At 35.8% G+C, this 15,396-nt stretch overlaps 1 protein-coding gene across 1 annotated transcript in view; it reads left to right on the top strand.

The window, feature by feature from the left end:
- Positions 1-2,924: 2,924 nt before the first annotated feature.
- The window catches only part of UBL3 (ubiquitin like 3), a 91,860-nt gene continuing 79,388 nt past the window's right edge, over positions 2,925-15,396 (top strand). Inside the window, exon 1 of the mRNA XM_007495268.3 lies at positions 2,925-3,064. Within this exon, the coding sequence (XP_007495330.1) occupies positions 3,038-3,064 (27 nt within the window). The 5' untranslated portion in view covers positions 2,925-3,037. The remainder of the gene's footprint in view (positions 3,065-15,396) is intronic.

The following is a 15,396-nucleotide window of genomic DNA, read 5'->3' as shown; positions in this document are numbered from 1 at the left end:
GTCCTGATAGCCTATACTCCTTTCCACTCTACTTAAATTTCCCCTTGGTCAGTGTGGTAAGTATGACCACAGCCATGGGTTCAATGGAAGGGTGGAGGTGGTCCTGTCAGTGAGAGCTTTATAAAATATGTCCAAGAATTCCTTCTGAACTTATTGCCAAACTGAACACTTCTTTAAACACTCGCCAATACATGGAGAGGGGAGGAATGGAAAGTAATGGAAGAAAGAACTGGCTGTCAGGAGGCTCAGGAGCTTGAGAATAGTTAGTCTACAGGCTCAGGAATATGATTGAGGCCTGGTAAATAGTTAATCTTACTTCCCTCCCCTTCTCACTCTTTTTTTTTCCCCCTCTGCCACTTGTTTTCTGTAGGAACTTGATCCATCTGCTTCCATTTCTGCCTCCACCCCATGGGAAGGTTTGGTGTATTCCTAGTCAATCTGTTAAAGCAGAAAGGCTACTTAGTCTAAAAGGGCTAATATTTTCTGTTCTAAGCTGGAATAAACTGGACTGTGTGATAAATTACAGTGAAGAGACATTGAAGAGTTTATTAAAAATTAGCGATTGCTTCTGATATTAAAATAAAATCGATATAGATGATTAGAGGGGAAATGATTCAATGATTATAGAGTGCTTTAAGATATTAAGATGAAGGGTCAAGCCATTGTTCTTTTTAGACTATAGAGTACTATGCAATCATATGTTTTGAGCTGTAAGGAGCATCCGAGATGATCCAGTCCAACTCCATTATTTGCAGATAAAAAACAAACAAACCAAAACTTTGGCAAAAGAAATGAAATGACTTGCCTAAACTCTCAAAGGAAATATTGTAGTCAGGATTCAAACTGCTATCTTCCATATTCCAATGCTCATTCCCTTAATCCCTGCTACATTTTCACTAAATATGTGTGTATTGTATGTGGATACTTCTCAGGGAAAAGCAGATTTTAATAAATGCCACTTTTAAATAATGATAGCTTTAACGGCATGAATTCCTAGGCTCACAACATCATGTCTTTTTTTTTTTAAACCCTTACCTTCTATATTGGTATCAATTCTAAGACAGAAGAGGGACTGACAATTGGAGTTAAGTGACCTGCCCAAGTTAACCCAGCTAGTGTTTGAGGCCAAATTTGAACCCAGGTCTTCCAGACTAGCCACTAGCCACCCCAACGCAGTGTTTTTATAATAACATTGATGGCATGGTGGAAGGTGCCCTGGAGCTGAAGCCCTGAGTTAGACCTGATCTGAGTATCCGACCCTGGGAACTTCACTTAGCTTCTGTCTGTTTCAGCTGCGTATCCATAAAATGGAGATGATAATAGCACCTACTTACCAGGGTCGTGGTGAGTTTCAAATGATTTAATGCGCTTTAGCATAGTACCTGGCAAATAATTAGCGCTATATAAATGTTAGCTATCACTTAATAATAATTGTTAAAGTGCTTTTGCAAATCTTACAGCCTTCATATAAATGCTAGCTATTATTAGTGTTGTCTTAATAACTCGGGAGCCACCTCAAAGTCCTGCGCGAGCAGCTTGGCAGTACCAGAAGCAGGAGCTTCTCAGTCCTAGCAACCATTGCTAGGATCAGGCGTGGCTTGTGAATGTGGAGAAGACTAGTCAAGTGGCCCCCTCTGGAGAGGGAACTACAATTCCCGTGATGCTACAGGGTGGTCTCCGTACTGACGCAGTCGGAGTGGTGGTTGGGAGGGAGGGGGGTACTGGGAGGTAGGGAGAGTGAGGAGAGGAGGAGTGGGGCGGCAGAACTCTCCACCGTGTCCCCTACTTCAGACTCAGGCAGCCGCCGCCGCCGCCGCCGCCGCCGCCCGCTGGAGCCGCCATGTTGGTTTGAGAGGCGATGACAGGAGGTGGCTGCTGCGTCTCGGGCTGAAAAGTGGAGGCGCAGCAGCAGCAGTTAGGGGAGGAGGAGGAGGAAGAGGACCAAGTGCTGAGAAGAAACCGGAACCGGGCTGTGTAGAAGGGGGTAGAACTCCGGCTGCTCCCGGCGGTGTCCGGCCTTGATCGCTTAACTGAGGGCTAGAGGGTCGGGGGAGGACGGGAGAGGGGGTAGACGAGGACGAAGCAGAGAGAGAGAGAGAGAGAGAGAGAAGAAAAGAGTCCTGAGAAGCTGGAGACGATGACTCCCCTGACTCGGTTTGGCTGCTGCTGCTGTTGCCTGCAGGCGACGACGGCAGCCTAATCTTCCGGGGAGTGTGGGGGTTTCCTGTCCTTTTCGGCCCGGTCCGGCCCCGTCCATTCTGACTCGGTCCGATCCTCTCCTTTCTCATACCTTTTCCCCTCCCCCACTTCTCTCTTACCCCTGGGCTTTCGGTTTTGCCACCCACAAGTTAAAGGTTCTTTCAGCCCTTGTTTCTGGTTCCCCCCACCCCCAGCCCCTGGAGTGAAAGTTGAACTGCGGTGTCCCTCTTCCCTGTCTCCCCCACCCCGCTCCGATATTCCAAACCCCCACCCCCCTTCTTCCCCAGGTTTTTCCATCTCCGCGTTTCCCAGTTCGGGAGTTGTGCGTGTTCCTGGGTGCTCTGGGACTGGTCCGGCTCTCCAGCTATTTCTTCCTCTGCATGTGTATCTACATAGTTATCTATGTACACATCGGGACATTTTTTCTCCTGCTTAATGAGGACTTGACTCGGGAGCCTCTGTGAATCATTCTCTGGGCTGGGAAAGGAGGAAGGAAGATTTAACCCCCTCCCACCCCACTTCATGTCCATGTCTCATTCGGCTGGGTCTACCTGGCACGGTTGGTACTGTTGCTGCTGCTGCTGCTGACAGGGATCTGCTGCCATCTCTGGAGTTTTGCTCTTGACACAGCTAGAGACAGTTCCTGTGGATTTTTCTTTCTTTTCTTTTTTTTTTTTTTTGGTCAGAATCTCCACCAATCCACCAATCTTTTTCTTAAAACAAGTTTCTTTTAAAAGCACATCACCAACTTAAGTCAAAATTGGTAGAGGAGCTATTTCTGTGGCTTGAAGATCTCTGCATTTTTGTTTAATCACCAGGGTATATATCAAACAGCAAGATGTCCAGCAATGTCCCGGCTGATATGGTAAGTGAAGGATGTGTTATTTGTTTATGAAGATATTTAAGTTTTGTTTACTTAGGAAGGTGCAAAGGGGCTGTTTGATGGGAACAGTTGGGAAACCGCAGCGTCTGATGATTTAGAGCACTTAAAGTTGTAGTCTGATTTTTTTTTTCTACCGGTGTTTTTGTTTTGAGAATCATAAAAAAATGGAGAAGTAGGGAGCTTTAATAGAAAAAAAAAATTGATCTTCCTATTTCCTCTAGAATCAAATGTAAGAAATACTTCTACTTCAATGCTCCCGAAATTGTCGGTGACACCAGGCAGATCTGGAGAATTGATATATAACATGGTAGAAATTGATCAGTAAGGAAAAATAAAATCGTATCTTTATAATACAATTAGTACAATAATGCAGTAGGTGCAAAGTTGACATTTTCCAAGGACAGTGAAGTACTACTACTTCTTAGTTAAAATTATATTATGGTGTGTATTACAGTTGTAGTTTGCTCCCCCTCCCTCATTTAAGATATGTATCTGAACAAGAAGAATGCTAAGTTATTAAGGGAATCTCACAAGATAGGACAGTCATGTTAGAAGTTTACGTAAGTTTTCCATGACTTACTATAAATGTATCTCAAAAAATAAACAATATATTATTGAAGTTTGCCATGTTTAGTATTTGAAACAAAAGTACTCTTTTACTGATGCTTTTGTTTTTTATAGATTAAGGCTGTGACTGTTGACTAACTAGAATGGCTTGTAGGCTCACAGAGTAGCTTTTTGGTGTGAAATTACATGTCATTTGCAGTAATAAAGAAAAGTATGGTAAAAAGCATAAAGATGGATAATCTTGTTTAAAACAGATTCATAGTTAATATACATAAGCTTTTAACCTTGTTTTTGAAAGGTGGTAGCATTTAATTGTTTACTGTATTCCTGTAGAAAACTGTATCTGACTCATTAAAAGCCAAGAAATAAATAGATAAATGCTTACACAGCAGGAAACTGCCTGGGCAGATTTTTTTAAATGGGAAAAATTTTTTTTAGTACATGTTGACAATTGTTGAGCTCTTATCTTGGTTTTCATTTAACATAATGTATAAATGCAAAATAACTATAAGTTCCTGCTTTAGTTGGCCTGAGATAGAAATCTCACCTTTCTAAGCTTCAAAAAGGTTCTTGCATTCTCCTTTAATTTCCCTCTCAACACTATGCACTCATCCTAAAGACACATGACAAAAGCACTCTTCTCTGGTAAAGGATGCCAGGACATGTTATCTTTCACTCTTCTGAAGTTGACTAGAGGGGTCTCTAGGTAGTGCTGTTTCAGTGCTTTTTCTCTTGTTTGGTAGTGAGTCGTACTCTGTTGGTCTGGGGAGGATTGGAAGTCCAGAAAAAAGGTTTAATCTTTAAAATTATGATAAAAATAAATTTTTTTTTTCATTAAATGCCACAAGTTTTCTTTTTCCTGGCAGAAGATGTAGTGAAACAAACATGCAACTAAAATAATGTTGCAATTATATCTAGGCCTGGAGATTACTGTTGGAGAAAAACTGGAATGTGCGTAGTAGCATCATGTACAATATTGTTTGTCCCTGTTTCAGATGACTTGGGAATACTGTTTCTTGGTCAGATATAGGGAACATAAGATGCAGGTCAAATACTAGGATATGGAAGGGAGGAAATAGGATTTAATTTACTTTTCTGCTGCATTGCTACATCAGTTTTTATATTTGTCAATTAAACTTAGTTTGATTTGTCTTTTTTTGTTGTTTTTTTAGATTGACATTATTGTCAAGCCTTAGTGTTTTCTAGTGCTTTGAGATTCTTTGATTAAAGGGGATGTGCAACAAGGACAAAGCAATGTTATGTAATATGCATCTACTACCTTGATGTAGATGTTAGAGAATAGGCACTATGGACCAGCCCAAATTAACTTGTTCTGAATGTTGTTTGTTTTTCTAATTGTTTGAGGGATCTTGAAATTTTACATAACTTAAAGATGTTGAAGATACTTTGTGTTATTAGAAATATAAATCATTACTTAACTGTATTCCTTAATTTAACAGTAATCCAAGATTCACAACCCAAGTTACTTTGTGAAAAAAACCATGTTTAAATACTGATTAGAAGTTGTAGATTGATTACTTCCAGATTTGTTAGATTTGTTGGATCAGTAATTTAACATCAGTTTATATTTACATTGATTATTCAGAAACATTGGAAGCTATTTTTCACACATAACTTTGAAATGAAAAGCTAAAACTATACCTCTGAAACTGAGTTGTGTTTTATTACAACAAAATTACTAAATTGATTATCACTCTTACTCTGTTATATGTTACATTCCAGTAAGCTTTTAAGCATGAACCACACTGGTGAATTAACATTTCAGTTTCATTTCAGCAGATTTCAAAAATTCCTACACAAAATTCTAATATTAGAATAATATACACTATTTAGAAGGTAACTTCTTTTATTTCTCTCTAAAGTAACTTTTTAAAAAAAATTCTCTTACATTGTTGTAATAAGTGCTCCTTATTTGAGAAAATACTGTTTTAGGGACAAAGTGAAGCTATGGAGGAGCATTTCTATCATTGATAATTCATTCTTGAAGTTTAGGAATGATTGTTAAATCTACTGATCTATTTTTACAACATTTGAAAAAGGATATGGTTGTACTGTAAGAATACATTTTAAGTCTTGATTTTGATTTTTTTGTAAATTGTCTGACTTATTTTCATTTATTAAAATTTTTTTGGTCACCACATGATATCCTTATCTTTCCAACACAAAATGAAGGTTGTTTCCAGATTAGATCTGTTTCTATGAATAAGATTTTTTTTGTCACTTTCAATTGTGGTTTTGGCACTTTCATAATTACTAGTACAAATTGTTTTATCTTGAATAGTTTATGAAGTAATTCAAGTAATTTTATTTCAGTTAACCCTTGCAACAACATTATAAAATGTGCTTATACTATTATCTTCATTTTACATATGCAGATACTGAGACTCAAAGAGTTTTAAGGTCATGTGGCTAATTTTATCAGTATTACTTCATTCTATCAGTATTTTATTTACTTAAAATGTTTTTAGATACTGGGTCCTTTGACCAAAGAAGTTCTAGCACTTTATTTTAAATGAGAAATGCTGAAATCTTGGTTAGCACCTTATTTTTTTTTTAATTTGATTAAACATAAAATTAGTATGATAATTTGGAAATGAATCATATAAGTATTCTATATTTTTACTCAATCCACAGTATACTGTTTTTAGTGGTGAAATTTAATGCATCAGTTTGGTTGTTCTTAATGATAGTTTGAATTGTTTTGAAGATTGTAGGTCGTCAGCATAAGACTATTTACTATCTGTCAGAGGGAACATCAGTGATGAAGACAGGAATATAATTCATCTTTTTGAGTTGGTGGAAGTAATTCTCCAGCAAAAAAAAAAAAAATATATATATATATATATATTTATATATGTATTTCCAAATAGAGCTTTTTGTATGCTGTTTTTAAATTCCTGGGTTAATCACTAGACTACAATCTCTTTTTTTGGGGGGGAGGATTTGATTTGATGCAACTCTGTTCTTTTAATGTCTTTTCTGTAAAATAACACTTGTCTATGAGAGGAGGTGGGTATTAAAGAGATCTGGTGAAGTATTTTTATATCTTTGAAAAATTTGGTATAGTGTTGTTTGTTACTAATAATGGTTAGCTGAATGTAACAATTAAGTTTTCTTTGTTAGCTCTGAAATGATATAATATGAAATTGATTTGAATTTGAGGTATTGTTGGGGCTTTGTGCTTTTTTTTGGTCACTTTTGGTTATACTGCATTTCTATTTCATGTATAGAAGAAATAATTGGAGCCCTCTGGTGGACAAAATGTTACTTCGTGTAAATGATGTTAAATTGGCTGAAATCCATGCTAATTTCTGGATTAAATATCTACATTTTAAATATATTTAACTAAATCAGAATTTTGCTAGATAGTAATCAAATTTCTTTTAATCTAACTTTTAAATTCCTTTTCTTAAGCTTGGTTAAAAATAGCTGATTTAGACTATACATGAAGAAAATGCTGGTTCATTTATATAAAGGAATTAACAGCATTTTAACATACCAAGTAACTTGCTAATTAAGATACAGAATTAAAAGTTTTTTCTTTCTTCTCTCCCTTCCCCATCTCAAGCTCTAAATATATAAAGTATAGTCTAAATACTCTATAAATATAGATTGAATGATCTAATAAATACTATGAGTTTAATTACTTACAGTTTTACATCTCTTTAAAGTTATGTTTGGGGTTTTAAAAACATTTTATATATTTTAGATTGTTATTAGTAAAGAGATAGCAAATGTTCATTACCTTTATATTTTATTGTTTTTCCCTCTCTTTTCTATTGGAATATTGCCCAGTCTCATCTTCTCGGCAAAGCCTTTCTTGCCAGCCCATCCAATAATGCTTTTTTCTTTCCCTACCCTATCCAAACTTGTATAGCATTTTGCAATACTTTTTGGATTGTAGTTTGCATTATATTTATTAATATGGCTGATTTAAGCTTCCCTTCTAAATTTTAAGTTTCTTGTACAATTTTATTGTTATTGATAGTAGTAATAAGAGCAGTTCACATTTATTTGGCACTTTTACAATTTACGAGGTGCTTTCCTTACTATATTCTTTTTTTTTTTTAAATCCTTACCTTCCGTCTTCGAGTCAATATTGGCTCCAAGGCAGAAGAGTGGTAAGGGCTAGGCAGTGGGGGTCAAATGACTTGCCCAGGGTCACACAGCTAGGAAGTGGCTGAGGCCGGATTTGAACCTAGGACCTCTCGTCTCTAGGCCTGGTTCTTAATCCACTGAGCTACCCAGCTGCCCCCTCCTTACTATATTCTTATGGAGCAAGCAATGCAAATATTACATCCTATTTTTAACTCATTGACAAAATTTAAGTAACTTGCTTATGGTGGCATGACTAGTGAGTGTTGCAATCAGTGCTAGAACCCAAGTCTTCTGACTCTTAATTAGAGTACTATTACATCAGGATTTACTAGAATTGTATATAGTGAGTGCTCAGAAAATATCTGTTTTCCTTAAAGTTAAATTATTTTCTTTGCTACTAATGAGAGAGATGAGTATTTTCCCCTTTAAAATGTTGATGTTCACTATGGAGTATAAAACTATGTTCACATTATCAAACTCTCATAAAGGAAAGAATAATTTTTTGGGTCATGGGAATATAGACATAGGCCTGCTATGAACCCCAGCATTTTACAAATAAGGAAACAGAGGCACATAGTTGATGGCCTGTCCAGGTTACACAGGAAGAAAGTAGCAGACACTGAATTTGAACTCCAAATCTTTTGACTCCAGATCCCAATCTTAGCATTTAGAATTTGAAGCATATCTATAACTGAAAACTTTAAATTGATTTTAAGAGACTAGAGTATACATTTGATTCTTTAAAATGATTTTCATCCTGAACAAGAAAGGTCAGAAATTATATATATTGAAACTTCAACTATTTAGAATCCTTTGGTTTTTGATTATTCTAAATAACTGGGTTATTTAGAGACCTAGAAATTTATCCCTTTTAAATACTCAAACTTAAAGAAAAAAAAACAATATTTTACATGGACAGCTTTCTAAAAGTTATTCTGAACATTACTTCTGATGATTTACAGTTATAATTAGTAATGCCGTTTATTTTACTCTATTATCTTATACATTACCCAGACAGATAGATATACCTTTAAGCCCAATGAGATGGATAGTACTATTTATCTCTGTGCTAACTGGTTTCAGACCACTACACTTTTTGAAAACATGAATCTGCTTTGTATATTTTTTCTTTCTCATCTCTTGGTTTCAATTATTACTTCTATTTGTTGTCAGCATGTTTGCCTGTGGTAGTAGCTCTTATGATAATTCACTTTGTTACTTCTGAATCTTCTGTGAGCCTTGAATTATAACTAACTTTGTGTCAGAACTAAGAAGAAATAGGTTCTGAGCTCCTCTAAGTGTATGAGGTTTAATCCATTGACATATATATTAGATTCTGCAGGGTTTCTTGTTTTTTGTTTGTACTATCTTTCAGAGATGTGAAGTTGTTAGAATTTTGGATAATTAAGGTGGTACATTTGTGTTTTGGTAGGAAAATGGACCACTTTTTTTTTTAATTAAAATTTGGGTTCTTTGTTAATTTTTTTTTTAATCAAAGAGAGTTTTAACTTATTGGAACATTGGGTTCCTTTCATCTTGCATATCTCAGTACTTCAATGACTTTTGATTTAATCAGTACTTATATTCCTTCCACCTAGGTAGATCATAGCCCTTTTTATAATTTGATAAAAGATCTTTAAGTGTTACCGTAGCCAATGTAGTTATGAGCCTTTCCACGTTTAGTTAAATTGGCACTCCAATGTCCAACATACTGGATTTATGCTTTTATATCTTCATATATATCTATAACATAGAAACAGTTTTGAATTAGATTATTCTGGAGTGATTTTTTTTTTTTGATATAGGAATTCCTCAGTAGTGTTTTGGGTTTTCCTTCTCTCATATGCTTTCATTGGCTGGATTTTTTTTTAAATACCTGATGAGTCTCTGATTCTCTTCTTGTCTGGTTAGAGTCTATAGTGACATAACTGGTAACTAGAAGTAGAGGAAGAAGATAAGGATAAACAGCAAAGGTAATCTTTATTCATCCCAAAATGTATAAGCTTACCTAGCCACAAATGCCATTGTTTCTAGGCCTTGATTCAATATTTCATCATGTATCCAGAAGCCTAATCTTAATCTTTTAACTCAGAATCATTGATCCTATAGAAATTACACTACGGAAATGTATAAAATAATCTTATTTTCTCCTGAAATTTAGATAAATCTTAACCTTTGTGTAGACAGACCATTATAATTAACTATTTTTTATTTTGTTTTGCCATATAGGGTCTAAATAGAAAAAAAAAGAGAAGTGTTTGGTGGAAGAGTTGGGGAATGAATAGTTCTTGGGTGGAGGGGCTGTAGGAGAGAATGTTTTGATTCCTGTTCCTTCTTTGTTAAAAGTAGCTAAAGCTCCCTCACCCCAAAACCTCAAAAAGGCTGTGTGGGAGGTAGCATTTTGTTCTGTGGTAGGCTTAGAGGCAGAAGCAACAGGTGGTGCCAATAAAAAGGGAAGTTGGTAAGCTAAGCTGGTTGGTGAGGCTGGGACTAGAAAAGAAAGGGGGTGGTGCCAGTAGGTGGCTCAGTTCATTGAGAGCTAGGCCTAGAAACAGGAGGTTCTGGGTTCAAATGTAGCCTCAGATATTTCCCAGCTGTGTGACTTGAGTAAATCACTTACTCCTCATTTCCCAGTCCTTCTCTTCTGCTTTAGAACCAATATATAGTACTGATTCTTAGGTGGAAGGTAAGGGAAGGAAGGGAAAAGAAAAAAGAAAAAAAGTGACTGGGAACTTTCCAGAACTAAAAAATATTCCTAGTTTATGTAGAAACCTGGGAACTACTATAGATTTTTATTCTAACCCTCTACATGCTTATTTCAGAACGTGAGATTCATAAAATTATAGAATATGTTTCGGACTTAGAGAACGTGAGGAATAGGGAAATCTCCAATTATTCCATAGCTAAAGGATGGTGAAGGAGAAATTAATCAACCAAAGCATCAATCTCTAAGCATTTATTAGGTACTTAACATGGTAAATGATGCTGCCACAAAGAAAGATAAAAAAACCAGAGTTCCTTAAGGAACTCACATTCTAATGGTAGAAACAATAGGCAAAACCCCCCAACAACAATGTACATATGATTTCTCTCTCTAATGATTTTATTATGGTATTTTCCCCATTTAAGACCCCCATAATGGCAATTTATTGCTCATGTGATAAAATATAATTTCTAATTCAAATTAAAAATTACTCTTTTAGAATGACCTCTTAATTCCCACAAAAATATTCAACTTTCTTCAAAGTTAAATTCAAGATTTACTTCCTCCAATAGACCTTTACTGACAATTCCTTAGAGGCAACTAATTGGTTCTGTGGATTGAGGGCAGGGCCTGGAGTCAGGAAGACTTGAATTCAGTGTGATCTCTGACACTAGATTTGTGCCTTGGGCAAGTCACTTAACTTCTCTTGGTCTGTCAGGTGGCCCAGTGGATGGAGCACTGGTGCTGAAGTTAAGACCTGCATTCAAATATGACTTCAGATAGTTAATAGTTATGTGACCTTGGGCAAGTCACTTAACCTCTGCTTTAATCCACTGGAGAAGAAAATGTCAAGCCATCCAAGAATCTTTGCCAAGAAAACCCCATGGACAGTATTGTCTACAAGTTGACAAAGATTCAGACTCCGAGTGATTGACTTGAGCAACTATCCCTGCTTGATTGGGATCTTTAAAAATAATTTCCACATCATTCTTAATTTGTACCATATAATGTAACATTTGATTTTTACATTACCTTCTGTTCTCTAGTTGTTTCCTATCTATAAATCTGTTTGTAAACTGAAGATTAAGAGCTGTAGGCTTTGAGCTAGGATTTTCTATTTTGTGTCTTCCATATTGTTTTGCAGAGTAGGTATAGAATAGAGTTAATTTGTACTTACTTATATTCACATGCTACTAAATACGTTTTATTTCTTAGCAGCTTTGCTTATAAATACTTGTGTCTTTTTTATATTGAAGATTTTTTATCAAATGTATATTAACTCATGTTCTTTTTATCTCAATTCACCCAAAGTTAATCAGATTTTTCAATTACAGTGTAACATTTGAAATGAGAGAGAGAACTTTTTTTTTCTAGATAGGTTGAATACCAAAATTTCATTCTTGCTTTTGATAGTAAAGCAATGTGTACTATATCATGTTTGGCAAAGTAAAAATAATGGTAGAGAATTATCCAAATAAATTTCAGGATGAAGTAACTTAATATATCAGCATTTATAATAGCTAATTGACAAGTACATTTATGTCATCTTGTGCACACTGTCATCCTGTGGTTTGGACATAGAGTTTAAATACATTTTTATGAAACTGATAGTGAGTTTTATCTTCTTTAAGAATGTTCTTCTGTAAGAACTTTAAAAAATTTACTAGGTTGTAAGGTCTTTTAGGGCAAGGATTGTGATTTATCTAAATTTTGTAAGTTCCCCAATGCCTATAATAATGCTCTGTGTATTGTTGTTCACTTGTGTCTGACTCTTTTTGATCCTGTTTGTGGCTTTCTTGGCAAAGATACTGCAGTGGTTTGCCATTTCCTTCTCCAGCTAATTTTACAGATGAGGAAACTGAAGTAAACAGGATTACATGACTTGCTCAGGGTCACCCATCTAAGTGTCTGAGGCCAGCTTGGAACTCAGAAGATTGGGTCTTCCTGACTCCAGATTCACCATTTTGCCACCTACCTGCCTTAAAGAGGCTAAATGACTTGCTTAAATCTATACCATGAGTAATCACAGATCTGGGACTCAAACAGAAGATTTTGATTCTAAGGCTTATATTAATGATGATGTATTTTTATTCAACTTCATCTGCACAACTCATTATTGGTAATATATTATGGTCCAGTCATACTCATGATATGTTTCTCCATTGGCCTTTAGGACCTACAATTTTAATCTTTAGAGATTGGTATTCCATAACTGCATCACCAGGAAAATATTGGCATAAAGAGGAAAAAAAAAACTAGTTAAATACTAAAAAATAATACTGACAATAGACTACGCTAAAACCTGGTTTAGGGAAAATTACATAACTTTTATTTGTAACTTTGTGAAATGTGTGTTTAATTATTCTTTTCTCAGCCTTGGCTACCTTACCTGTAAAAACTTGCACAACTCACCCTAGAGAATTGTAGGGAAACTGCTCCACAAACCTTAAAGTGCCATGCAAATGGATGTAATTGTTACTGTTGGTTATGTTACTCCTTTCTTTTGCAGAAAAAATGCCTGATATTGTTATCATATTAATGTTTTATAGATACAGAGAGATTATGGTTCTAAAACAGTACAAGATGGAGTCATAATGTTTACCTGGTTTTACATGAATGAAAATTCCTGAACATCTTAATGAAAATGATGTTGTTACATTGAAGTTACACTATAAAAGAATAACCACATTTCCCACAAGTTATATATTCATTTTCATGCATATGCAACTAAGTAAAATTTTAAAAATAAGTATTTACTACCTTTAAATACCTATAAATGTATAAAGATGAAAAACATTCATTTTCAAGGACCTTACAGTCTCATAGGAAAGAAACTAACTTGTGACTCTTCTGAACCTTTTCATCACTTCTCAAACCTGCCATGTCTCTCCCTTCACTCTCTCAGCTGAGAACCTTATAATTTACAGAAAAATTGAGGCCATTTGTCATGAGCTCCCTATTCTTCATCTCATATCACTTAATATGCTTTCTGCCACTGTTTCTTCCTTCACCCTTATCTCACATGAATGGCTTCTCTTATTTCTTATAAGGCTAATACTTGTGATCCCATTCCATTATGTCACCTCCAACAGATTACCTCCTCCCTTATCCCCAATATTTTTCTAAAACTTTCTATTGTTTTAATACTTACTATTAACAAACATGCCTATGTTATCACCCATCCCAAAATAAGTCTAACTTGATCCTTCCATATTTGCTAATTGCCTTTATCTCTTCTGTCCTTTGTAGCTAAACTTCTTGAAAAGATCATTCTCAGTAGGTGGCTCCATTTTCTCTTCTCAACCCCTTATAATCTAGCTTCACATCTTATCATTTCCTCCAAAACTGCTGATTTCCAAAATTACTAATTAAGTTGTTAAATTCAATAAACTTTTCTTAATCCTCATTCTCCTGCATCCTTTGCTTCTATTGATCACCCTTACTCCTTAACACTCTCTTCTCTTTAGATTTTTGAAATACCACACCTATTTCTTTTCCTACTAATAGGATCACTCCTCTTTCTCATTTGCTGGATCCTCTCCAGATCATTCCCTCTAACCTTAGGTGTCCTTCAGGTTTCCTTCTTGGGCCATTTTCTCCCTCTATACTACTTCGCTTCATGATATCATCATCTTCCATGAATTTAATTACTACCACTATGCTGATGTTTCTCAAGTCTATTCTGTCCTAAACTCTCTGCTAACTTCTGAACTCTAGTCTCAATTGCCTTTCAGATATCTTGAATTAGTTGCCCAGTAGAAATCTTAAAGTCAGTATGTGCAAAACAAAACTCTTGATCTTTCCTTGTTAGCCTTCTTTCTGCTCCTTCCCCTAGTACTGTAGAGGGCAACACCATTGTCCCAAAACCTTAGGCTTACAATCTAGAGTCATTCTGGTCTCCTCATTATCTCCCCACCTCCCACAACATCCAATCTGTTGCCAAGGCCTATTGACTTCTCCTTTTCAACATTTCCAAATATGCTCCTTTCTCTCCTCTGATACTGCCTCTAGTATAGGCCCTCCTTACCTCATGCTTGGACTGTTGTAATATCTTGCTCTTGAGTCTGCCTGCCATAATTCTCTTCCCCACTTTCAGTACATCCTCTATTCAGCCAGGAAAGTGATTTTCCTAAAATGCAGGTCCAGTCATATCACACATCTGCATCCCCCTCACTCCCTACCCCCACCCCCAGTGGCTTCCTATTGACTTTCAAAGCTGTCTATAATTTAGCCCCATCTTATTTTTCTAGTCTTGTTATATTTTACACCCTTTTACATATTCTCTTTGATCCAGTGACACTGGCCTTTTGGCTTTTCCAGGAAGAAGACACTCCATCTCTTAGTTCTGGGCATTTTCTTCATATCTGGAATGGTCTTCCTCTTCTACTTTGCTTAATGACCTCCCTCATTTCTTTTAAGTCCCAAATAAAATCCCATTTTTCTATTGGAAAGTAGTCCCAATTCCTCTTAATTCTAGTGCCTTCTTTTATTTCTTATATATCCCCTATGAAGCTTGCTTTGCATATATTTGTTTGGATGGTGTCTTTCCCATTAGACTGTATCTTGAGGGCAAAGACTGTCTTTTGCCTTTTTCTGTATCCCCAACCCTTAGCACAGTGACTGGTGCATAGTAGGTGCTTAATAAATGTTTATTGATTGATTACAATAAAAGAGCTCTTGGAAAATTAGAGGATAATGCTTTTAACTGGAGGTTGAGGGGAGTCTTCATTTGCTTCTTGGCTTGTTTTGCATATGTTTTTACTTTATCCACTTAGGATAGAATACAATGGTGTCAGGAATATTTCTTTGTGATATATATGAAAAGAGTGTCACGAAATCAGTAGTGATAATAATAGTAACTCATATTTATATACTCTTTTAAAATTTATAAAACACTCAACAACAATCCTATCTGGTAGATCTT

This window comes from Monodelphis domestica, chromosome 4, assembly GCF_027887165.1.
Source record: "Monodelphis domestica isolate mMonDom1 chromosome 4, mMonDom1.pri, whole genome shotgun sequence".
Lineage (NCBI taxonomy): Eukaryota > Metazoa > Chordata > Mammalia > Didelphimorphia > Didelphidae > Monodelphis > Monodelphis domestica.
The sequence above is the reverse complement of the archived record's forward strand: the minus strand, read 5'-3'. Positions and strand labels throughout refer to the sequence as shown.